This window comes from Sminthopsis crassicaudata, chromosome 1 (assembly GCF_048593235.1).
Source record: "Sminthopsis crassicaudata isolate SCR6 chromosome 1, ASM4859323v1, whole genome shotgun sequence".
Taxonomy (NCBI): domain Eukaryota; kingdom Metazoa; phylum Chordata; class Mammalia; order Dasyuromorphia; family Dasyuridae; genus Sminthopsis; species Sminthopsis crassicaudata.
In genome coordinates, this window is record NC_133617.1 from 52388831 (window position 1) to 52414633 (window position 25803).

Consider the following 25803-nt stretch of genomic DNA (forward strand, 5'->3'; position numbering starts at 1 on the left):
AATAAAAAGATATCCAGTATGAATAAGGACATTGACTATATATATCTGTTGTCCAATGGTCAAATGAAGTGAGGTTTGTAAACATTAAGTTTATTAGCAGAGACTGAAATCTTTTGATCATACAACTTCTGAGATCTACTAAAGTATGAAGGGCTGGGATCTCATCAATAAGGGAATACCCATACCAATGAAATCACCTGTCACACTCCCAAGAAATGTATACATATCCATAGATTAGCACTCCCCAGTACCATTTACTTCTTAGTAGTTATTTCCTTATTAATCTCTGTATTTGATGACAAGCTACTTGAGGGCAGGGGGGCAGTTCTTTATTTTTGTGTAGTACTGTACTGTAGTACTGAACATAAGAACTTCTCTTTCCCTAATTAACTTAAACAAGCACTAAAAGTGGCTCTAGATGAAAAGCAGTTCCTGCCCTTAAGGAACTTATGGTCTACTAAGGGATGCATCACATAAACAGATATGTAAGCACAAATTTATTTGAGAAAGGCAAAATTACTGATAACTAGATGTTCAGGGAAGGTTTTTCAAAGGAAGTGATACCTGCACCGAACCTTGAAGGAAGCAAAAAATTCTTAAGAGGTAGTGATGAGGAGAGAATTTCTAGGAATGAAGGAGAGCTTAGGCAAAGGCATGGAGGGAGAGAGGATGCAGGATGCAGCATAAGACCAAAGCTGACCACAATACTAAGTGAAGGACAGTAAGAAGAATGGAGAGGTGAAGTCAAAACAATGTGAAAGATGTTAAACCATAAAAAACTTTGATTTTATCTTAGAACAATATTGCCAATGAAGAAGTCTACAGCTGAATTTAGGTCCTGACTCATAATGCTTTGGAAACCAGAAAAGAACATGGCTGTCACTGGTGGAAGGGTTCAACCCCAAGTTTAAAAAGGGAAATCCAAAAGAACTGAAGAGGCTGGAGCACTATCAGTGGGACCCTGGGCAAAGTAACTTTAATTAAACCTCAGGGATGTGGCTTCCCCAACTGCAAAATGCAGAAGTGGGGATAGATTATTACTTAGATACCTTCTGGACCTTGGATCTCATAAGCTACCTTAGTGAAATCATTATACAGACATAAAAATGGCCTTTTGGAGCAGGGAAGCAGTGCTGTTTGGGATTTGATGATTTTACCAGTCTTGTTAAGGCTATAGAGGGTAAAGATAGGGGCCATCCCAGAGTTATCCCACTTACTGTAGTATCCCTGAAAGACCAGTATATTTTTTAATAAGAGACAGCATAATGGAAAAAGTGCTGGATTTGCAATCAGAAGACCCAGGCCACCATCTAATAGTTGTTTAACCTTAAGCAAGGTTCTCCCCTCAAGCCTCAGTTTCCTTATCTATAAAATGCAGATGTATGTAATACTTGTACAACCTACCTCGCAGAGTTATGTGAAGAGTAAGACCTCAAACTGCTATAGAAATGGAATTATTAATGTTAATCATTTATACATTCAATCTTGATTTGTTTTACATAAGGCTAAAAAAACCCAAAGAAATGTTTCTATCTCTAAATAGAAGACAACCAACATTCCTTAAAATGAAAAGATTAAGCATATAAGCAAAGGTCTTTGCCTCTTTACTTACCTCCATTTAGAGCCTCAGGGATCACATCTAAATTTGGAGAAGGAATGCTTGCCACCCCTTCTGTGACCCTGACATCTGCCTTCTTCATCTGGATGGGATGGCCACTGTTCTCCAGCCAGGCTTTGAGATGCTCTATGTATTCTCTTCCAAACAAAGTTGAATCATCGAAATTAGGGAAGGCTGCTGGAACTGGAGCAACTTCTTGGAGGCCAATAGCTTCTAATATTTTTTCTTGTCGGAATGTGGAAGCTAAGGAAAAGGTTTGGCCCAAAAGTGCTAAAGACTTACGACACAAGGAATTGGTTGTCTCCAAGGCACCTGCCACTTCAGCAGGGTTGCTGAAACCCTTCATCTTCACACTCAGCTCATAGGCATTGCAAGCCATGAGCAGGGGAGTAACACTTTTCAGGAGGCGGTCTTGGAGTCTCATCATATACTTGTCAAATGGTTTTATTATTTCAAAGAAACAATTCTTGGTTTTCACAGCACCTTTATCTAAGAGCATGTTCAAGAACTCATTGTCAACTTTGGGGGTTTTCAAAGCAGAATGTTTCAAACACTTGATGGTAAAGAAGCAGAAGTCTCTGTGTTCTGGTTTCAGAGAACATTTGAAGGAGGCCAGCATCTTCGCACAGGTTTCAGTTTCCAGCTCAAAAAGAGCCGCAAACAGCTGTGAAAACTCCATATCATTCTTTATCTTATGAAATCCGGCCCATTTGATTATCTCTATCCCAAATGTTGAAAAAATGTCTGAATTGTCCACTAGGTCAAAACTGACTTCTCCTCTGGGTAGCCGACTAATTTTCTGATTGGGGCGCAAAGCAGTCTTTCGCACAGGACGCTGGACATTTTCAGTCCTTTGGGTGATCCCAGGACTCAGATCGGGTCTTAGAATAGTTTTCCTAATTCGATTAGTACCTCGAGTTTTGGGGATGATTCGATAGGGAATCATAGGGGGCAGTTTTTTAGTGTTCACTTTTCTTATGGTGGGAATTTTCCTAACATCCCCTTTAATGACTTTGGTTTTAAGTGCGCCTCTGGTCACCCGTTTACTCTGAAGAATGCCACCCCGGTCAGCAGTGCCTACAGCACCTCGGCCACCGCGGCCCCTGCTGCGTACCCTGCCCCTGCCTCTCGGCACTGGCTGCTGGAATTCATAATCTGCCTCGCCTGAAAAGTCCAAGTCATACTCCTGACTGTCCATGTCCACATATTCTTCTTCCATAAGACCAGGTGATCGAAAGTCACCCAAAATCTCAGGACCAAAGTCATTCTCATGAGACCAAGAAGGTTCATGGGAACTTGGATGGGCAAAGTCATGCTCCCAAGACTCGGAGTGGCTAAACTCTGGATCCTGAGAACCAAAATGACTAAAGTCCCGGTGGCCAAAGTCCCGGTCTCTGGAACCAGCCTGGTTGAAGTCCCTATCCCGAGAATCTGCACGAGAAAAGTCCCGGTCCCGGCCAAAATCTTCCTGATAGTAATTTTCTTCACTCATGGGAGGACTGTTAGATCTAAATGAAGGTCCAGGAAATACATCATCCCTTAGGTCTTCTCTCCAAGTGTCACGAGAATGCACTGGATCACGAGAGTATCTTCCATCATCATGAAAACTGTCTTCATATCTGTCTGCTCTTGATCTTGGGATAGACCTTGAATGACCTGAAATAAACCAATAAAAAGGAAACAAAATAGATATTTTATGTTAAAGAATAGTTTTTGTTTACATAGCTACCCTAGATTTTATTGTCCATACTGGAACAGAATGTTTCCCATCAGTTTCTATTTGTTTAATAATATATAATCATTGAATAGATCTCTAGGTATATAATTAAACTATTATTATAGTTTGTACATATGAGCAGAAACATGCAAATGTTGCTAAGCACAGCTTTTCTTTAAAAAGTCTTAACATGTGTTATCTTTTGTTTTTGCATCTTCATTTCCAAATGTATCCCATCCCATTACCAGAGATTCGTTCCCCTAGTAAAAAAGAAGAGAGAGAGAGAGAGAGAGAGAGAGAGAGAGAGAGAGAGAGAGAGAGAGAGAGAGAGAGAGAGAGAGAGAGAGAGAGAGAGAGAGAGAGAGAGAGGGAGGGAGGGAGGGAGAGAGGAGGGAGAAGGGAAAAGCTTCAATAAAACTAACCAACATACCAACTAACATATTCAGTGTCCAACACTCATAGTTCCCATTTCTGCAAAGAAAAGAGGGAGTTGCATTTTTTCATCTCTTCTTTAAGGCTAGGCTTGGTCATATTTAAAGAACTTTGTTTTGCTTTTTTTTTTTTATTCTTTCCATTTACATAGTTTTAATTATTATAAATATGGCTTCCTGATTCTGCTTACTTCAGTCTGCATAAGTATATGAGTCTTCCCATGTTTCTTTAAATTCTACATATATACTATATTTCTTAGCCATTTGCAATAGATGGGATGTTACTGTTTCCATGCTTTGCTATGGCAATAGACAAACTATTTTACAAGAAGTTTCCTCCTCTCCATGCTCACCTCTATAAAGACAAGGGGAGTTAAGTTTTCTTCTCTCTTCTTCTGGGACAAGCTTCTCTGGTTGGGTTTTTTATTTTTTTCCATTACACTGTTGTAGTCACTGTGTATACAGTAGGTTTTTATTTAGCCTTTTGCTAATTTGTGTATTTTCTCATGCTTCTTTGAAGTCTTATTTATAATGATGCAGTAATTTTCCATTACATTCATATACCACAATTTTATTTAGCTATTTCCCAATCAAGTGGGACTCTCTGGTTCAGCCAAGTTGGCCTTCTTGCTAGCCCTCAAACACACCTTTCCATCTTCTTTTTTCAGGCTATTCCCCAGTCTGAAATGGACCCTAACCTCACCTTTCCCTCTTAGAATCCCATGTTTTCTTCAAAACTGCTTAGTAACCCCTTTACATGAAAGTTTTCATGATCTCCCCAGCTGTTGAAAGCCCCATCATGGGTTTACTTTGTTTATACTTCTGTATTCCCCCCCAAAAAAAAAAAGAATATAAACTAGTTGAGTTTAGAGTCATTTCATTTTTACCTTTATCTCCCCAGAATCTACTTATTATATGTTACATAACTGGTACTTAAAAAATACTTGCTGAATGATGGGTGTCAAGCTCTACCAACAATCTATCAGCATGCTTCTCTTTTCATAAACCCTTCAAAATTGATGATTCTCACCTTTTGTCATCTTTTCCAGTTTTCTAGATATGGGGTAAAATCTCAGTTGTTTTGATTCTCTTATTATTAGTGAGTTAGAGCAATTTTTCATATTGTATTAATGATCTGTGACTAAGCATTTCAGTGGGAATAACTTGTAACAAAAGCCTAACACATTTCCTTTTTTTTCTCAATGAAAAGTAGTTTGGGGTGGTAGGAAAGATTGATGAACTTGAAATGAGAAGGCCCAGAACTGCAGTCTGGGTCTGTCTTCTAGCTTTCTGATAAGGTCACTAAGTCACTTGACCTTCAGTTTCCTCCATCCTCAAACAGGGATGACAATACATATACTAATGACCTCACAAGGTCATGGTGAAGAATTTAGTAACTTTCTGAGAAGCACTGTCCCTTTTTTAGTTTACCTTGAGACTTAAACTGATGGAGAGTGTCTTCTATAGCATCACTGTGGTCCATTCGATATCTCTTAACCTTTTCTTGTATCACAGCATCAAAAGTTTCCCTTGTGACTCGCCTAGATGCCATTGTTCAGCCCAGCTAGAAGAAAAAGACATATTAACACAAAAGATCCTATGTACTGCTATGCTTTAACTTACTGTTTCAGAAGCTTCATATGTGTGTGTGTGTGTGTGTGTGTGTGTGTGTGTGTGTGTGTATATATATATATATAAACTGTTTCTTGTACCAGATACTGGTACTGGAATATATTTAAACACAAGAGCAAACCAAGACTTAAAACCTTTCAGTCTTCATATTATTCCTCTTTGTAAAACACAGTGGACATGATGAAATGTTAAAACTTGTTGAGTTTTTCGCCAGTTTTCTGCCTCTGTGCAAATTTTCCCACTTCTGGAACCAGCTCCCTTACCTCAACCTGTTAGAATTCTTTTACTTCTTCAAAGTGCAGTTCATTTACCACCTCTTCCATGAAGCCTTTACTTATTCTCCTAGTTAAAAATGATCATTGTCCTTCAAATGTTAATTTTTTTTTCACATTTTACTTTGTACTATATTCTGTATTTGCCTTGTGTATGTATTTATATTTATACACACTCACATGCATATATATATATGTACATATATGGTTTTTTTTAAGCTGCCACATCTTTACTAATAATATGTTGTAATCTTGAGGTCAGCAATTGTTACCATGTTCATCTTTATATGTATCACTCAAGCCACACAGCGGGTACTTATTAAACATTAGGGCCCTTACAAAGTAGAGCCCAAACTGTGTGGTCTCGTCCTGGAAAAGACTTCCAGGTGAGGGCACCAAGGGCTTGAAGAGTAACGTGGCGGCATCTCCCTGTAGCCCAATGTCTCATCACATTATCAGATTTTCAAATGCTGGGCCCACGTCCTGCTGGGCTGAAATGGCGTCCACTACGATTCCCTGTCATCCACTCCAAGCTTGTCATCTAAAGACTAGCTTGGCGAGGAAGTCTGCAGCAGGCTCATGACTAGGCTGGCCACAGGCTAATGCACTTTCTGTTCCACAGCTACTCTCAAACACTGCCCACTGAGGGGTGGGAGGGCTGCCTGAATGGATGAAAATGGATCCTTTAAAGTCTAAATATATTAAGGGTCTCTTTTATTCACGGCCCCGGGCAGGGTTGGGGTAAAACACAGAAAGGAGGGGCAAAAGCCAAAGATACCACCGGGGCCTGAAGCCAGGATCGATGGACTGAAAGATGAGCCCCGGAGGCCTAGGCTCCTGGGCCTGAGGCTCCTGAAAGGAAGGAAGCCCCCGGGCTCGAGCTGCCACTGCTAGGGGAGGGGGAGGGGAGCGGGGGTCCGCATCACTCCAGGATGCTGGGAGGAGGGAAGGGCCTCGGCTTTCTTGGACTCCTCTCTGGCCCAGGCCTGGCTCCTTTCTATTCCGGGGCCCAGCTCTTCCCATCGAGCCCCTCCCTCTCCCCCCACCGCCTAAAAACAGCCCCCCGCCCACAGCCCTGATCCTCCTCCCACCAAGGTCCTTTACCGGCCCTCACTAGGATGCAAAGAGCGGCCGGCTCGCTGGGCTGGGCCGGCCCGGACCTGGGTGGAATCACCCCCGCGCGGCACAGGCACAGGCCCCGGGGGTCCTGCGGATTTCGGTGGCTCCCGACACTGGGCTACCCCCCAGTCCCCAAGTCTTTTAGGCGCTGAGCTGCGCGTGCGCCGGAAACCGCTCCCCTAGATACCCACGTGACGCAAGCGAGGCGGGAACATGCAAATTAGCTAACGGTCTTCCCAACCCTTCCCAGACTCAAGCACCGCCTCGTCCCGCTGAGCATGCGCCACTCACCCCAGGGCCGTTCGTCCGTGAACCCATGTCCCCACAAAAACTCACCAAGACAATCTTTCTTCTACTGCGCTGAAAACACGGCGTGAGAGGCCGTGCGGCGTGGCAGCTCTATAGCTGAAGGCCTGTCCCTCCCTAGTCCTCCTTTCGCGCCGTCGTCTCTTACCCCCACCCCCCCAAAAGCTCCTACTGCTTGGGGAAAAGGCGAGGGCTAGTGCGCCTGCGCGGCCAGTCCAGCTGCTACGGTGGCCACCGAGAGTCAGAGGCTGCGGCCGACTGGCTCACTACGCCCACAGTGCTCCGCGCGTGGGTAGCCTCGTCCATAGGAGCGAGCGGGCCAGGCGGGACCTGTCACCTCGGAGGTGAGGGGGAGGGAGGTGCGGCAGAGTAGAGTAAGGAGAAGTTGTCTCGAGGGCAGGACCGGAATCGAGCCGCGCGTTGATCCCGGGAGGGAAAATCCTGTTCAGCTTGTCCTCTTTCTCGAGTCTTCCCCGGACTTAGTTTTTCCGTCGAGGCAATGGGGGCGGGTGCAAGAGACCATTCTAGGAAAAGAGCCCCTGACCCGAGCCGCGCGTGGCATGGCAGACGTGAACTGGGCGGGATCTTTATAAGCCTAGTTTATTCCCCTCCCCTCGTTCTCACTGATGAGGAAGCAGACCCAGGGACCTAGAGACTGACCAAGGTGTGAATCCTCGTTTTGTAAATGGGGAAAACCGAGGCGCAGGGAAGGGGGGCGCTGTTTGCAAGTTGCTTAGCACAGTGCCCAACACCTTGTTCCTCCTGTCTACAGTTTTTACATTCCTGTTCATTCTTTATGTGGTCTGTAAATGTACAAGAGGAACGTCTGCTCTCCGTGGATTCGCATTGTTTCTAATTTAACAATTATTTGTATATTTCTAAAAAGACAAAGCCTCCCGTCCAAGGCGCATACTTCCTCTGCGGAAATCCGACGGTTAACTGAGAGCTCTTCCGTGACTTTTGGAAGAGGCGCGTACAAATGAAATAGACACAATAGGACAAGGTGATCTCCAGGGTCCTTATTCACTCTTTCTCTATAAATTATATTTTATATGCATATATGTGTGTGTGTATGTCACACAGAGTGCGATGAGAACAGGTAAGGGAGAGAACTCTGCCTGCTGGGAGAATTAGGGAAGCTGGTAGCTTTGCACTATATAAATGGAAGTCAATCTTGTGACTGTGCTAAACACTGCGGGAAATGCAAGGATAATAATGCCTTCTGTTTGTATTCTGTATAGAAATCACGGCATCTGATTCTTACAGCAGCCTTGTGAAATAGACAAGGCATCCATTGCTAGCCCCATTTTGTCAAAGTGGCTGAGGTCGAGAAAAAAACCAAGTGTCTGTAGCTATGGAGCTGAACAGCCAGTGTGCAGGCTTGGAGTCGGAAAGACTGGGCTACAAATCTCAACTGCAGTCATATAATCTCTCCATGCCTTAGCTATCTTATCTATCAGAGGGGTGATGTTCTCCTCTGGGTCAGCTGAGGCCCAGATCTGCATGGGAGAAGAAGTTTGTTTCTTCTTTGGAAGTTCTATCATTGAAAACAAAGTTTGGTTGGTTCTCTCCCCTCCCTGCACAATGAAATAAAGGTATCCAGAAAACCCCTCTTCCTCATGGAGCTGATGATTCTCAGATCAGAGTAGATAAAAGATATAAAAGTGGAAAATATGTAAGATCACAGGATCCTGTCTTTGGACCAAGAAAGGTCCTTAGAGGTCATTTTGTCAATTACATGATTGCTCTCGGTCACACAAGTCAAGTCCATAAGCACTTACGTGCCAGGCACACATGTAATAACACATTTTTTTTTGGTTTTGCACATAGTAGACTCAACTATCAGAGGTGTATCCCAGCCTCACTGAATATGCTGCATAATAAAGGGTTCTAGCTGGGAAGGGTGGCAGTTGGGTCGTGTTGCAGGCAAATTTAATACAAACTATCGGGATCTGGTAGATCTCTAATGTGGTCCAAAGGGGCCTACCTTTTACCATGTTGTTTTATTGCGTTCATCAGTCATCCAGTTGTTTGTATTGAACTTTTAGCTCTAGGGACTGGAATCGTAGAAGTCAAGATGGCGAAACGCATCAGTCAGGAGACCTTTGATGACGTGGTACAAGAAAATATCACAGAGTTTGACATGGACCCTGAGGAGGCTGTGAAAGAAGCTGTTCAACAATTTGAATCTCAAGGTATGGTCCAGATCAGGCTGCTGTGGATGCCTGTCCCAGGTATCAGCTGGCCTCCCTGATACAATGAGTGTAGCTGGTATTATGAGGTCCATGCAGCTTGGGGTGGGGTAGAAAGCAGACCATCTATGGGCCTGCTCCAGAGGTTGCCTTTCATAATCAGTTTATCTTCCAAGGCACAAAGAATCTGAACTTCTGGAGAACTCATCCTTTGGGTTCAGATATGGGATCTAACCTATCAATCATCAGTTAATTATTATGATATGCCAGGCAGGCACTGGGTACAAAAAGATAAAATGAAAGTCTGCTCTCCCTGGAGGAGCTTCCATTACATCAGGAGAAACAATACTTAAGATTAAATGGGTACATAAAATAAGCATGAGCTCATTTCAGAGGAAGGGCATTGGCAGGTAGCAGAGAGAGGTGGTTAGAAAAAGTCCCATGCCATGGTAGTGGTTGAGCTTTGAAGGAAATGATAGTCTTTATTTGGCAGGAGGAGGAAGGAATGCATTTCATATCTGAGAAATGACCAAAGCCTGGAGACAGTAAATGAAAGATGGAATGTCTCAGATAAGGAAGAGCAAAAAATCAAGCTTGGCTGGACTAGAGACTGCAGGAGGGAAAGTCATGTAATGACATGGGGCATTTTAAATGGGCCAAACAGATGTATTTTTAGGGAATCTTAAAGGCAATGTGGAGATGAAGGGGTTTATGGAGGAGGGCAGTGATGTGGGAGCTGCACTTTAAGAAAATCATTCTAGCTATAGTCTGAAGTATGGATTGGAAGGCAGAAGTGGGCAGAGAACTCAGGAGGCTAATGGAAGGATGGTGGGGAGGAACACTGAAGGTTTAGTGTAGAGCATCATTTGTTTGAACCCAGAGAAGGGAAAAGTGTTGTAGAGGCCAAAAAAATGCAGAAGGCCCAGGTCATCGTTTGTGCTGAGCTCTGTTTAGAAACATTTAATAAATGATTGCATCTGCAGGCAGAGGTGAATGATGAGCATGCAAATCAGAGTGAAAAGTGGTCATACAGGAGGGAGAAAAACCACAAAAGAATCAGTATCTTCAAGAGTAAGTAGGATTCAGGATGAAATAATGCTCAGCAGTCTTAACTGTTGTTGAGTGATGGGGAAGGGGAACTGGGAAGGATGAGGATTGAAAGGATGGCCTTTAAGAGACGACTGGTAAAGCAGTTCAGAAATGAGTTCAGAAACCAAATTCAAGAAAGGAAATGGAGTTGGTATAATTTTTTCTAAGGGTTCAGCAGTAGCTTAAGGGAATGGTAGGGCCCAGTGAAGATTTTTTTCGGGATGGCAGAGACTTGAACATATTTGTAAATAACAAAAAACTAATTGATGAAGAGATTAAAGATAGAGATAGAGGAAAATGTGGGAGCAATCTGCTAGAGGTGATATGCATGTAGAAGGATTGGCCTTGATAAGGAAAAGGGACATCTTCATCAGAGACTGTGGTAAAGGATGAAAGAATAGAAGAATTGTCATGGGCTATTAACATGTTAAGAAGGGAAAAGAAGCAGGAAGCTAGGAGCATCTAAAAATGGCCATGGAAAAATTGACTGTACTGTAGGACCACTCTCTTGGAATAACAGACTATGAAGATCTAAGAGGTCTTGAAAGTCAAGAATGTTCAATTTTATTCTTAAAAAAAAAACAAAAACAAAAACAAAAAACCCTCACAGACACTAGAAGGGAAGTGAGGGGTCCATAGGATTGGGAATGGACTCTTACCAATGTTCGCTGATCATTTTCCCAAGGCCCAGGGCTGTTCTTAGGTCATTATTACCTGACTTCACTTGAGTATTCCCTTCATTTCGAGAGACAGAATTTTCCTTATTTTGGGACATCTTCTATATTCCAAGAGAGAGAGCCTTTGCTACAGAATCATAATTATAATTGCTCATAATCATGAGTTATAGTAATATATAATAATATATTTACATATAATATCGTATTTGATTTTCTATGCCCAAAGAGGACCACCTTGGAGTGAGGAAAAGGAAAATTCTTTTGAGTTTCTATCCTGAGCTTAAAAACATGACTCAGGCAAACCATTACACCAGAAAACTCAGACAATGGCCCTTCCTGCTCCATTCCCTTAACTAATCCTCCCGTATTAGCTCTCGTTATCAGCTATTTAGAAGAGAGATATTAAACTTATTCCCACAGAAGCAAATTAAAATGCAATTGAGAAATGTTTAATAAATCAGTAAAAATACAGTATATCACAGGTAATGTTAATTTGTGATTTTCTAAGTTGGTATGCCATGATCCGTATCTATTTCCAGTTTGACACCATTGGCCTAGATTATTGCAGGAACCTCTTAGTAAGATTTTTTACATCTACTTTCTTCCCCCTCCTATACATCCTATCACTTACTGAATTATTTTCCTTATGGATAAATCTGTTCATACCATTCTTTTGCTCAGATATCTTCCCCAGCTTAAAATAATGATGCCACAAGGCATTGTGGAACAGCGGGAAATGTTGAGTCAGACTTGCCACTTTTAATCACAAATTCTAAATTCTTTTATCTGATTATCATTTTTTTTCTGAACCTAACACTCCTAACCCCTATTGTTCTTTGTCCTAATAATGGTCTCCAATCTCTTAATCCCTCACTTCTTTCTTGGGTCATCACCCTGCTCCTGACTACACTCTCTCCTCTCTTCTCTATCTTGATGTCTTCATGAATCAATTTATCTTTACCCTGAAAAAAATCCATATCATATTGCCAAGCCCCTTCCCTGGATAGTGCCTACCTCAAGCTTCCCGTAGCTCCCCTGTTCCCTCATCCTATCAGCTAAAGACCTTGCTTCATAAATAAGTGAAACATGGAGATGATTCACCAAGTTACTCATTTTCCCTTCCTTGTCATGTACCATTCAGACATCTCATCTTAAGAGGTGGCCTTTCTTACTCAGGCCAGTCCTTTTATATATACCCTTCATCCATTTCATACTGTCTTCAACTTTCTCCTTCTCTTTACTGTGTAACACTTTGAAAAAATCCCCTACATTTGGGGACTCTGCTTCTGCCTCTTCCTTAAGCTTTCTGCAGTCTGGTTTCTGACCTCATCATGCAACCTCCAGTGTTACCAATAATCTAATGGCCTTTTCTCAGTCCTGGTCCTCCTTGATCTTAGTGCAGCATTTAACATTTTTGATCACCTCTTTCTGGATGCTCTCCTTGAGGATCTCAAGATATTCCTCTTTCCTGGGTTTTGTCTGTTTGACTGCCACTTCTCAGTGTTCTTTACTGCTTTTTCATTGAAGTCATACCCACTGCCTTTGGGAATCCCCCAAGGTAAAGAATCTCCAGTCTTCTTTACTATTTTTATTGTTTCACTTATTTTATTAGCTCCCAAGCATCCAATGATCATCTCTATGGTGATGATTCACACACACATACACAATGATAGGTTTTAGTCACAAGTCTCCAGTTGCCTCTTGGACATCTCAAAGTATTTACAGATGTCCTCTGCCTTAACTGTGGTCCATAACCATCTCAAGTGCATAATATCCAAAACAGAACACATCATTTTTCTCCCAAAACTCTCCTCTCTTCTGAATGGCACCGCCATCCTCCCAGGTCCTTCAAACTCTCAAACTAGGGATCATCCTTGACTCCTTTCTCGCCCAACATACCAAATCTACTGCTCAGTCTTGGTGTTTCTGCTTTTGCATTTCTTATATTTCTCCTTCTCTCCACTGCTTCTGCCACTACCCTCTTGCAGGTGCTCATTACCTTTTACCAGATAATTGCTTTAATCTGCTTCAAGTCTCCCTCCCTTTAGTCGATCTCCTACTGGGCTGTCAAGGTAATTTTTGTAAAGGATACGAGTGATTGTTCCTCTGCTGCTCCAGTGGCTCTCCATTACCTCCAGAATCATATAAAGTTCTCTGTATAGTATCTGCATATCCTGGCTTCTTCCTACCATTCTAGTCTTCTCACACTTTACTTTTCTCTGGGCATTTGTAGTTCCTAGAACATGAGTTATCTTCAGTGTCAGGGTTTTCTTACTTGTTGACCCCATGCCTGGAATGCTCCCATTTTAACTTCCTTTGCTTCAAGACTAAACAGAAAGTCTGCCTTTTGTGAAAAAAACTTTTTCTGCCCCCCCCCAAACTGCTAGTACCTTCCCCTCCCTTTTATCTTCTTTACATATATCTTGCATGCATCTGGTGATTTTCATGTTATCTTCCCTACTAGATTGTGAGCTCTTTGAGAGGAGGGATTTTGCCTTTCTTTGTATCCCTAGAACTTAGTCCAGTGCCTCATACATAGTAAGTGCTTGTTGTCTGGCTTACTATTAATCTGTTGTTGGAATGCCCTTAGCCTGTCTTCTCCCAGTGAATTTTTCCTCAACTGCTGAAGTCTATCTCAAATGCCTGGTTCTCCAGAAAGTCTGGAAACTGAATCCTTTTAAAAAATTTCTTCTGCATATTTTAATATATTTGTCACTTAATATGGTTTGTTATAATTATCTCTATTTGTGATGTTTCCCTAACTAGCTAAGCCGAGCCATATTAAGGACTAACACTTTATTTAATGTCTCTCCTTGGGCCTGAAGAGACATTTAATGAATGTTGGAATTGAATTGGAAGTATATAGAGCTCATTTCTCTCCCCTTTTGTTTCTTCCCTTCTCTTCTGTAGGGGTTGATCTGACCAACATTGTAAAAACAAGACCCAAAGCATCTGCTTGTGGTGACCAAGGACCAAAACATAAAATTTTGCAGGTAAGATTGGGTGGGTGCAGGAAATGATGTCTTTGCCAGCTTTTAGCAGTTTGTTAGTAGCTTTCCTGTGGTCTCTGAGAATGTTGAGTAGCGTAGGTATTAAATTCTTGGGTTGTGTTGTGCACCATGCTTTCCAGGAGAACTGGAATTGAAAATTCACAGGAGCCATCCTTGTCAGGACATAGCCAAAGGACGAAGTTGGGCCCTTCCATTTTTTGTTTTATGCCTTTTAGATTCTCATCATATTCGTTTCTGAATATATCCCTCATTCCTCTTTCCATCAAACCTTCCCTTATAACAAAAATTGAAAAAAGGAAAAAAAAAAAACAGTTCAGCAAAATCAACACATGGAGCATCGCTGACAGTATATGCAGTCTTCCATAGCTATATTCACCAACTCCAGTAGAGGAAGGGAAGTGCATTTTCTCAGCTCTCCTTTGGAAACAAATTGGATCATGTTCACTTCATGATACTCAGTTACATTTTATTATTACTTCCATTGACATTGTAGCCATGTGCACTGTGGTTTTCCTGATTTTCCTGTTTTTTTTTCACTCTTATCAGTTCATGTAAATCTTCTGTGTTTCTCTGAATTCTTTATATTTAACATTTTTTAGCACAGCAGAACTTCATTGCATTCATGTAGCATAGTTTACTTAGCTATCCTCCTGATCCTGTAGTTTTTAAAGGCGTACAAATGAAGTGATAAGTTTTTGCAAATAGAGGAATTATGCATATTTGTTAGAAGGATTTTTTCCTTTTTTTAAATGGGAGGTAGTAGAAAAAATGTTTTTATTAAATGACCCCTCCCCCTTTTCTCCAAAGTTTAAAAAAATGATCCTAAAGAGGAAGGTAGTTAATGTTGTTGATCTAGAAATTCCGAATATCTAAAGCCCATGTCCTGGCATTCAAGAACTTCCACAATTTAGAATCAACTTGTCTTTTTCTTTAGCTCATACTTCTTCCCACATCTTATGCTCCAGCCAAACTAGTTTCCTCCCTCCAAGCCTTTGTTCACATAGTTCCCTATGCCTGAAATGTGTTTCCTCCCATCTCTTCAAAACACAATCTAAACACTACCTCCTCTGTAAAGCTTTCCACGATTCTGCAATTGTAAGTGATCTGACAACTGAGCAAACATTTTTGGGCTAACTAAGCAATTGTATAAGAGACAAGGCATCGAGTAGTCTTTTTCTTGGCTTTTCCATCTTATCTAAGCTAGACCTGGACACAGTGAGTAGGTATACAGTAAAGCCTTGAACTCTCTTGCATTTTCTCTGGCAGAGGAAGAGAGGTCTGTGTACCCACACTGTGAATGCAGAGCTGCCCTGCCTGGCTGCTTTGTCTTGTTCCTGGGGCGGAGGGACAGGCCAAGCTCTCCCCTTGCTCCGCCACACTCTGATGATCCCGAATCCTTTCAGCGGGCAGTAGGAGATGAGGCTTGGCCAGTGCCTTCCCCCTGGAACTGTGGAATATAAATCCACTTTTTCTTCATTCAGCTGTCTCTAGCATTCCTGAGTATGTTTCTAGTCGTAGAAACATACAAATCTTGTAGATTTTGGTGAGTTCTTTATTCCTATTTGAATCAGCAGTTAGTAAACAATATCTGCTGGAATGTTTTTAGGGAAAAAAGCTGGCAAACGGACTCACATTTTCTAGGCATCTGGGTGGGGCATCCAATGCCTCCCTGAGCTTGTTTTTTTTCAGATTTCTGGCCTTGGGGAAGACTTAAGAAGTGCCAAAGCCATTTGAGCAGAGAGGTTCCTTGGGCTTCAGAGGCCTCCTTTTTCCATAAAGTTGCTGAGTGAGAAGTTAAGGTCACTTCAGGTCTAACAGCACATTGTTTACCTCTCAATGTACATTGGATTTATTAAGATTTGTGATGACCCTAGGACACACCCAAGGGAGTTCTATATCTCAGCCCTGTACACATTGCCTTGTACACCTGTTCTGGGCAAAAATTCCTTTGTATATATAATAACAAATCAAATATGGAAGAATGAAAATTGCTTTAGATTATTCTAGTCTTTGATTTTAGAAAACCTTCCTTAAGTGCCTATTCCTTGCCAGCCATGGGGTAGGTGCTAAGGAATCTTCTGCCTTCACAGGATGTGTCTTCTAATGGAGGACTGGGGAATTAATTTATGCAAGCAAGCAAACAAAGTGCCTATAAAAAATAGTACAAAATAGTTCTGTGGGGCATAAATGCCAGTGACCAGGGGGCTCTGGATCCTGAATGGAGAAGGATGTGCCCATTTATTTCCTTTTGTGCCTCATAGACCTTGGATGCTCTTCAGAAGTCTCTTGACTCTGCAACCCCTCAAGAGGTGGCAGAACACCTAGTGAGCTTCAGTGAGCAGTGCCGGGGGCAACTCGCCAGCCGCTACCTGGCTGCACAGAAGGGTGCATACCCTGTTGTGCTCTCAGCCTGCCAGCGATCCTTGACAGAAGAGCAGGGCTTCTTGGTAAAGGCCCTGAACGCTCTGGCTGCCCTGACCGAGGGCCAGCCAGACCTGCTGGATCCCCGGGGGTTGCAGCTGCTAGTGGCCACGTTGAAGGAGCACTTGGGAGTGGCTGAGGTGGCGTGCTCTGGGCTGCGCTGCATTCGGTGTGTCTGCCTCAAGCACGAGCAGAACCGGCAGAGCTTGGTGAGGGCAGGCATCTTGCCTCTGCTGACTGGGGCCATCGAGAAGCACAGTGGCAGAGCCAATGTGGTCAAGGAGGCCTGCTCCGCTCTGAGAGTCATGACATTTGATGATGACATCCGAGTGCCCTTCGGCCATGCCCACGACCACGCCAAGATGATAGTGCAAGAGAACAAAGGCTTAAAGGTTCTCATAGAAGCAGCCAAAGGTAGGAGACAGTTTGCTTCTTGGTGTTAGTAATGGGGCAGCTAGCTGGCACAAGACATAAAACACCGGCCTAGGATTCAGGAAGACTGAATTCCAATCTAGCCTCAGATCCTTACTAGCTGTGTGACTTTGAGCAAGTCACTCATCCTCGGTTTCCTCATCTGTAAAATGAGCTGGAAAAGAAAATAGCTAACCCCTCCAGTATCTCTGCCAAGAAAACCCCAAAAGAGGTCAAGGAGAGTCAGACATGACTGAGCCATTGAGCACCATAACAAATCAGTAAATATCAGGTTCCAGCCTCTACCTTATTGTAGAAATCAATCATGGAAGGCCCTGGGTTTGGGCAAATGCTGAAGCCCCCAGGTAATAGTGCCTCTCTTGATTGGCCCATTTCTTTTGCAGAGCCAGAGAATGAGAACATCCCACAGAGAGAGCTAGGCTCTAGAGCTACCTTCTTACTACGGCTCTGTGGGAACAGGCCCGATCCTCCGTTCCCTGAAATGAGTTGTGTGGTTCTCCATGCTTCTCTTCTGTGGCAATCAAATAAGAGAGAACAAATCAGTTCTCTCTGAATGGGACCATGGAATTGTGGGAGGAAGCTGAAGTTTGCTGTAGGAAAACAGACTTCAGAGATTGCCCCATGGCAAGTATTTTAGTAGCCTTAGCCATAATTATGAGAAATAGGCATAGAGGTTGATCCCTGGTTAGCCTGAGTGGGAGAATGCCTTTTTCATAATTGAATTAAAGGCACTAATTAGAAATTCATTCATGGGACTGAGTGGGAGGGGGAGGATCAGTGGTGATTCTGAGTGGATCCCACAGCTCCCTTTTCATTAGAAGGGACCCTGGGAAAGAGGAACTTTAGCTTTTCTTAAAGAGCACCTGCCTCTTGCAATCCTAGGCCAAGGTCACACTCCCTCAGTTTGTGTAGTAGAATGCTTGGAATGGTCTTTGTTCTGAGCACAGAAGCATTCATTCTTGTTTCCTCCTCCCCTCACGGGGTTTGTATCTCTGACAGCATTCCCAGACAACCCTGCTCTTCTCGGTGAGCTGTGTGGTACTTTGTCACGCCTGGCGGTTCGGAATGAATTCTGTCAGGAGATCGTTGATCTAGGGGGCCTCAACATCATGGTGACTCTTCTGGCTGACTGCATCGACCATCAGGTAAGTGGCCTCTTCTAAGGGTGAGGCTGATCTCTTGGGGGCCTTACAGGTTTTGTCTGTCTGGCCTTGGAAGTTTGAACAAGGAGAGGCATGGTCATATAATGCAGGAAAGCAGGCTAAGTAACCAGCAGGGAGGTCATTGGGACCCCAGGTGACTAAGAATGAATGTCCTTGCAGAGAAGGGGAAGACTAGCCTAGGCATTGGGAATTTCCTCATTTTGGGTTCCCTGTACTAATAATGTCAAGGGCCAGCTCTTGTCCCATATTACAAATGGGGCAAAAATACCAAACACATCAGGTTCAGATTCCAAGACATGAAATAAAGTGAGGTTTGAGGGTCTGAACAATCTAAGGAACAGCATCTCTACTTCTTTTCCATGTCAAGCATAATGATAACAAAGACAAAAAATAAAATAAAAAAAAATTTAAAAAGTCACTCAAAGACTACATTCTGGGCAGCAACATCTTACAAAGCTTTACAGGGAGCCTTTTGTGCTATTTAGAATTTTTCTGTCATCCACTGGCCCCAAGGGAAGGCCAGATGAGGGTCAGGAGCAGGAGTGAACTCTACCTTGTACCCCCTTCTAGTGATCCAGACTGGAACCAGCTCACTAAATCATCCCCAGTTTAGAAGAGTTCCTTCACGTGCCTGTTGCTATGGCCATAGCCCTGGGATTCTGATTAACACAACTTCATTGAAGTCCAGCTATGGACCCTCAGACAAGGTGTCTTATCTTCTGGATACCCAAGTTCCTCTGTAAAAGAGAACTGTTTCATGGCATGTAGTACTTTAGCAGCTATGTTTCACTGCTAACCACACAAGGTTATTGTGTTTTGTAAGCCCTAGATCAAAAGGGAATCATCAAGTCCCTATATTTTCAGGGTTTAACCTGCTAAAATCAGTATGGAGTTTTAGACTGAGGAAGATGATGGTTCCAAATCTGCCTCTGCCATACACCACTTTGTGGGTCTGGGCAAATTGCTGAAACTAGGAAAATATCTTGTTACTGACCTGCATTGATGGAAGAAATGTCCTCACTAAATTTATCTACACCAATGAAGTCACAGGTTTCCCCTATTCCTTCCAATTCTGTTTTCTAATAGACTTTGGAAGAAATTGGAAAACTCTTGTGGCTTGTCCTCTGGGTGTAAGAGGAAGAGATAAAGGGGATACAAAAACAAAGGGTAGTACCCAAAATCATATTTTCTCCAAAAATGCCCCTGAGTTTTTATAGGCCGTGGCAACAGAGATAGCTCTGGGAAGTCCTAATAAGTAAACTCAGGTCAGAGAGCTCTCGGCTAAACAGCCAGCCACCAGAGGTGGTGGGAAGGCCCTGACCTGGCTGGAATCACAGCACCTTATCTCCTCTGTACAATGAGATGATTCTCAGTAATCATTGAGATCTCTTTCATGTCTAGACCTGCCCTCTACACAGAGGGAGTTTCAACAACTCTAGAAGACTCTACCAAGGTAATCTGCTCTGGTGGAGGGAGCATCTACAGCAGAGCCATAATGAAATATTCTGAAAAGTCCCTGAATTAAGCCCAACTCTGCCAATTACCAACACTGGGATCTTGAACAATTCTTTTGCTTTTCTGGGCCTCAGTCTCCTTAACTGTAAAATGGCCACAAAGAGAGTGGATACCAAAGTGGGATTGGTAATTCATTAAATATATAGGATTCTGAGATCAAGAGTATCAAAATAGTTTCTGGGACTGAATTTAACCACTGTGCTTTGGCAGACACCTTGAACCACAGGTCTTTCTCCCTTCTGCCATGTTCATTTTCATGGTCACAAATAGGAGCTGGTACGGCAGGTGCTGAGTGCTCTCCGAGCCATTGCTGGGAACGATGATGTAAAGGATGCCATTGTCAGTGCAGGTGGAACAGACTTCATTGTGATGGCGATGACCCGGCATCTCTCCAGTCCCCAGGTACCAGCCATGACCAGCCACTGAGCTCTCTGTCCCAGCTTCATGGGGTTTCTTCAGTTCTTAGATAGCCTAAATGTGACCTGGATGGTTCCAGAGAAGGAACATTATATGTAAATGGCCCATTGACTAAATCTTGGTCTCTGGTCTCGGATAATTTGGTGTCCCTGGGTCTCACCTATACCTTGTCTCCCTAGTTCGAGGTCTCTGAGGCATGAGGCTAAATCCCCTGGGGTCAGGATGCAAAAGCTAGGAGTTGGATGGGGAGCATAAGAAGAACAGCTGACAGAAAAGGCCCGAGTGCCATTGTGCTGGGGTGGGCAGAATGCAGAGCTTGGAATCTGAAGAGCTAGGTCAGAATGGAAAAGATGGAAAGAGCGTGATCCTGGTCCTCCCTTCCTCACTGGGATGTTATGAGAGCTAAAAGCAAGTCTACATTTCCCAGGATATGTATGTATGTATGTATGTATGTGTGTATGTGTGTGTGTGTGTGGTGTGTGTGTGTTTTCATTGGTCTTTTTGTGTAGCTCAATGAAACACAGACTACTTTGTACTTTGTTCTCTGCCTAATCCTTGCAGATCTGTGAACAAAGCTGTGCAGCCCTGTGCATGCTGGCTCTGCGCAAGCCAGACAATAGCCGGGTGATTGTTGAGGGTGGGGGGGCCTTGGCAGCCCTGCAGGCCATGAAGACCCATCCGAATGAAGTCGGTGTACAGGTAGGCACTGGCTCCTGTCCCCATGTGCTCTGGTGGGTTACTCATGAGGTTTTGCAGAAAGAGGGACAGTCCTGTGGGACTGTAGGAGTGGGCTCAGCCCCTATTTGCTTAGGATAATGATATACCTGACCTGAAAATACCACCACAATATGAAGGGAAGGGAATCTCCCATCTCTAAGCTGACTTCCCCATTCCATACCCACACTGCTACCCACAGACACAGGAATGTGGCAGCAGAGAGGTAGAGTCTAGTGATCTCTGGTAGGGACCGAATTTCTTAACCTGTACAGGAATGGAGCTTTGTCCTGCCAGCCCCATCCCAGGCTCCATGATGTCAACACAGGTGGTCCAAAGTCTTGTGTCCACTTCACTGTGGCCTAAACGTATCTCAGGATTCAGATCCCTCCAGCATCCTGTTGCTCAGCCGTAGGCTCGCTCCTGCCTGATGGAGACACATGCTCAGCTCAGGATCTACCTCCTGAGGCTAGAACAGACACAGCTGCCTGCCAAGCTCCCATTCAAGTCTACTCACATTTGATTGGGATCTGGAATTTCATTGGTGGTTGGAACTTCTGGTATAAAAATCACACCACCACAGTGCAGATCAGCAGCATGTCTGTAGGAGAACAACAATGACCTGGCCTAGAGCTCACAGTCAGCCCTCTGACCTCCTCATCCACAACTCTCAGCGTTTCATGTCAGAGTCCTGTCTCAGAGCCCTAAGGAAGCATGGAGGCATAAAAGATAGAATGGTATTTGTATAAAGGAGGATGCAGGACAAATTGTTGGATGAGATGGAGGGGAGAGAGAGCTGGGGAAGAGGAACGAATTCCCTGAGCAAAGCTGGGTGAAAGGACTCCAAGTTGACAGAGATAGAGGCTGGGGATAGCGGTGGGGAAGCAAACAATGACTCATATAGTTTGAGTGTGTGAAGGGGAGGCAGGTAAGACAAGGTTGGAGATGTAAATTAGAGCCAACTTCTAAAGGGCCCCGGATGCTAGCCCAGGAGGCCTGCTTTTGTCCTGTAGTTGCCAGGGAAGAGCTCCTGAGGTGGGGTTTGGTTTGGTTTTGAAATGGGAATGATGGGAATAGAGCAAGATTAATTGGAGAAAGAAAGTATTAGCATAAAAAAAGCTTCCTCTCTTGTCCCTGGGGTAAAGGGACAGAGCAGTAGAGAATCTTTTTTCTTTTTTCTTTCTTTTTTAAAAATTTTCATAGTTTTTATTTACCAGATATTTGCATGGGTAATTTTACAACATTGACAATTGCCAAACCCTTTGTTCCAATTTTTCCCCTCCCTCCCCCCCATGGCAGGTCAACCAATACATGTTAAATATGTTAGAGTATAAATTAAATACAATTTATGTATACATGACCAAACAGTTGTTTTGCTGTACAAAAAGAATCGGACTTTGAAATAGTATACATTTAGCCTGTGAAGGAAATTCAAAATGCAGGTGGACAAAACTAGAGGGACTGGAAATTCCATGTAGTGGTTCATAGTCCTCTCCCAGAGTTCTTTTGCTGGGTGTAGCTGGTTCAGTTCATTACTGCTCTATTGGAACTGATTTGGTTCATCTCATTGTTGAAATTGGCCACATCCATCAGAATTGATCTTCATATAGTATTGTTGTGGAAGTATACAACGATTTCCTGGTCCGATTAGTGGAGAATCTTATCCAAGGGGCCAAGCACAGCTAGGCTCTGTTTTATGGGGTCACTATCACTGTCTAGGACACCAATGCTTTTCACTTTTTCATACCAGAATGATGAACTCAGCTCATAAGAGTAAATACAAGTAGGGATAGAGGTGAAGTCCTATACTTTGACCAAAATATGAAAGGAACCACGTGTAGGTGTGAGTTCCTATGAAAACTCCCATGGTTTTAGGATGCTTTCAGAGAAGTCCAGTGCCCAGAGGGAATGAGATGAAAGCTCAGCTGTCCCTACCCTGGCCAGATTCCTCTGGAAGCTTGGGGGCTACTCCTTGGGAAGGCCATTGATCAGCTAGAGCTCAGCCAAAAGAAAGTAACTAACCAGAATGGTAAGGAGACAGAAAGCTGCTCCAAGAGAGCAAGCTTAGGAGAGGGAAGAGGCCATGATAGTCTTCAGTAAATACTGAATAGGATTTTGTGGGCATGCTTACACTTGCTCCTGCTAGACCCAGAAAGCAGTTCTAGAAACAAGAACAAAACTTCTAATAATGTTTTAGAATTGTCTGAAAGGTACAGGAAAGGAAAGAATTTGGCACTGAAAATTAATATCTGTGCTTTAAAAAAATAAATTTTAAAGATGAATATGATAGCTTTAAAAAAAGGAATTGTCTAAAAGTTGAATGAACTGCCTTATAAGTTATGGATGGATGAGTTAAATGTTTAATTTATGCAAGCACTAAGTGCTAAGTACTAAGAATACGAAGAGAAGAGAGCTCTTGGTGAGCTCACATTAATTGGGGAGACACATGAAAGAGAGTGTGCATCCACCACAGGGTTGATGGCAAGGCCCAGGGTTTCTTGAAGGTCACATGACAGAGACAGGGCCCAGAAGACCACAGGAGACAGCAGCAGAGCAGAGGCTACATTATTGCTTCTGCATCTCAGGTTCTTTTGGTAACCCCAAGCACTCCTCTAGTAGGCAGACTCCTACTTTAGCACAGGGTGGCTCAAACACTTGCAGGGATCTCTGAACACTAACCCCTCTACCCTCATGCCAGAAAGCAGTCAACCAGGATGCAGGACTGACCTAATTCTATCTGAGCATGGAGTTGGGATCTTGTCTTTGAGCTAGCTCTTTTCTAGCTCCAAAATGGAATTAGTCTAAGTTCTAGGCTCATCACTGGTGTAAGTCCTCTCAGTAACTTTAAAATAAGAAGCATTGCCCTGCTTCACAAAGCTCCTTTGTTTGTTGTGTTAACAACATCATGGATATAAGTCAGTAAAATGTTTCACAAATCATTTAGAAGCTTTGAAGATATGTCTCTTAAAATCATGAAAGATAAGAACTGATAAGAACCTTAGAGATCATCTACTCTGATCTTCTCTTCCAGTGCACTCCTATACCTCTTTACTTATGGGGAAACTGAGGCCTAGAAAGGCAAATGACTTGTCATAGAGAGCACAAAGCCAATATAAGTGGCAGGACTGGGGTTAAATCCACTTTTCAGGTGCTTTGGGCCAGTGCTGCTTCTCACAGGTGATACTCTAACCTCAGATGGTGTTCAGGGAGAGACTTCCCTGGTCTGAGTAGAAGAGTGCCTGCAGCCTAAGTCATGACCTCTGAACTTGGAGAGAGGGGGCCTGGGACTGGCATGAAAAAGGAACAAATGTATTTTTCCCTTCTTGGGGGGAGGCAGAGAAACCTAAACACAGAATGTTTCATTCACTGCCAGCCTTGATCACTCTGCATAGGGTCTGTTTGTGGTCACTGTCTTAAGGAAGGGTTCATAGGATGTGTATTAGGAAGTGACAGTAATGTAATAAAGTGAGAGGAAACAGGGAGAGAGCACCCTGACTTTTCCAGCAGTGGCCTGGTCATGCCTTTCACACCCTCTTCTCTACCTGTTGGAAATACTCCCTCTATCCTTCTGGATCCAGGTGGAATAAATTCACCTCTTCTATGAAGCCTTTCAAGATGTCTCACCCACCCTTACCCAAAGTCATACCTGATGCCTTATAACTCATGCACTTAACATCTGATTTTCCTTAGACAGCAGTGGCAATGAGACTGATGCTTAGAGAAATGGATGAGAACAAACGGGCGAGGCTTTTCCTTCCCATTTTCCTCCTCAGGAGAGGAACATTTTTTTACTTTTTTTTTTTTTTTTTTTGCTTTCTAGTAATAATTTTCTCTCTTTTTCCAGAAACAAGCTTGCCTACTGATCCGTAACCTTGTAGCCCGCACTCAAGCCTTCTCCCAACCCATCCTGGACATGGGAGCAGAGAGTCTCATCATGGAAGCCCGAGCCACACATCGGGAATGTGATGATGTGGCCAAGGCTGCCCTTCGAGACCTGGGCTGCAAGGTGGAGCTTCGGGAGCTTTGGACAGGAGAAAAGGGAGATCTGACTCTCTGAGGCCCTCCTCTCCCAGCAGACTTCAGGAACATTCCACACCCCAACTGGGCCTATAGAAGGAAGTGGCTCAGTTGGGAACTTTGGGCTCCCTGAGCTATTGGGGTACAATACTGCTCAGAGGCTTCATGGAAGAGGCTATAGCCTTCCACTGCCCAGAAGGAAAATCTACCTCTCCTTCTGAGGGAACATGCCCTTGGAACCACCTCTGTCCTATATGCTTCTGAGGGCCATAGTTGGGAGCAGATTGGTCTGGATACAACAGGCTCCCTTCTTCCTGGAGTGATTTTGGTCATTGTCTTGTTTGATTTAATATGAATGTCTTTTTAGTGGCCATGTCTGTCTTTTAGCATCCTTAGACCAAGATGCATGTTCCTGTGAAGGTGGAACAGCCAGAGTCAGTGAATCGGGCCATCAGAGCCTTCTTATCACTCTGACTGAAGTGCTTCTCAGATACTGAAGGCTAAACATTAAACACATTCATTCTCTTGACAATTCACAATCATCCCTCGGTGAATCAGTTCACTCCCGGCTGCCCTCTTCGGCAGTCACTTACCCCTGATCACATCACCAATGTTGCCCTGCCCTTAGCCTTAGATCCCTTCCTCCATCCTCTGCCTTGATGGGGAATATCATAAAACTGTGTTGACGATAAATTTATGTTACATAATCTTTCTTAAAGGCTGCCTTTGTTGTTCCTCAAATGAGACACTCCAGGCATTTTCTCTGGCTGTCTTTTTGTGCATGGAATGCTTTCTCCTCATCTCCAGCTAATGGAAGCTCATTTAAATCCCAATTAAAAAAAAAAAATCCCATCTTTTATTAGAAGCCTTCCCCAGCTCTTATTAATTCTGGTGCCTTCCCTCTGTAAATTATTTCCTCTTTATCTCACATAGAGCCTGTTTATACCTACTTATTTGCTTGTCATCATCTTTATTAGCTTGTGAGCTCTTTTAGGGGCAGGGATTGTCATGGTGTCAGGAGTATATCATAGGTGCTTAATAAATGTTAATTGACTGTCAA

The 25803-nt window shown here is 43.4% G+C and overlaps 2 protein-coding genes across 8 annotated transcripts in view; one reads left to right on the top strand and one right to left on the bottom strand.

Annotated features, from left to right (window-relative positions):
- Positions 1 to 7293, bottom strand: part of SUGP2 (SURP and G-patch domain containing 2) — a 26794-nt gene extending 19501 nt beyond the window's left edge. For 2 of the 6 annotated variants that reach the window (XM_074303141.1, XM_074303175.1), the window contains exons 1-3: positions 6785 to 6967; positions 5198 to 5330; positions 1613 to 3274 (exon numbers count right to left, since the gene is read on the bottom strand). In XM_074303141.1, coding sequence (XP_074159242.1) covers positions 1613 to 3274; positions 5198 to 5318 — 1783 coding nt within the window. In that variant the 5' untranslated portion in view covers positions 5319 to 5330; positions 6785 to 6967. Of the gene's footprint in view, positions 1 to 1612; positions 3275 to 3765; positions 3807 to 5197; positions 5331 to 6761; positions 6968 to 7125 lie in introns of those variants that run through there. The other 4 variants (XM_074303184.1, XM_074303149.1, XM_074303156.1 and 1 more) reach the window with 4 other exon arrangements.
- Positions 7064 to 25803, top strand: ARMC6 (armadillo repeat containing 6). Of its 2 annotated transcripts, XM_074303247.1 has the most exons (9): positions 7064 to 7439; positions 7982 to 8098; positions 9144 to 9290; positions 13964 to 14046; positions 16326 to 16899; positions 17917 to 18062; positions 19866 to 19997; positions 20574 to 20711; positions 24571 to 25803. In XM_074303247.1, the coding sequence occupies exons 3-9, from the start codon at positions 9173 to 9175 to the stop codon at positions 24781 to 24783; spliced, it is 1404 nt and encodes a 467-aa protein (XP_074159348.1). In that variant the 5' UTR covers positions 7064 to 7439; positions 7982 to 8098; positions 9144 to 9172; the 3' UTR covers positions 24784 to 25803. The 2 variants fall into 2 exon arrangements, with proteins under 2 accessions (XP_074159348.1, XP_074159338.1); XM_074303237.1 differs by lacking the exon at positions 7982 to 8098.

Coding starts and splice junctions, on each gene's coding strand:
- ARMC6 (XM_074303247.1), top strand. CDS start 9,173: ATGGCGAAACGCATCAGTCAGGAGACCTTTGATGACGTGGTACAAGAA. Junction 18,063..19,865: donor CTGACTGCATCGACCATCAG/GTAAGTGGCCTC, acceptor GGTCACAAATAG/GAGCTGGTACGGCAGGTGCT. Junction 20,712..24,570: donor CGAATGAAGTCGGTGTACAG/GTAGGCACTGGC, acceptor CTCTTTTTCCAG/AAACAAGCTTGCCTACTGAT.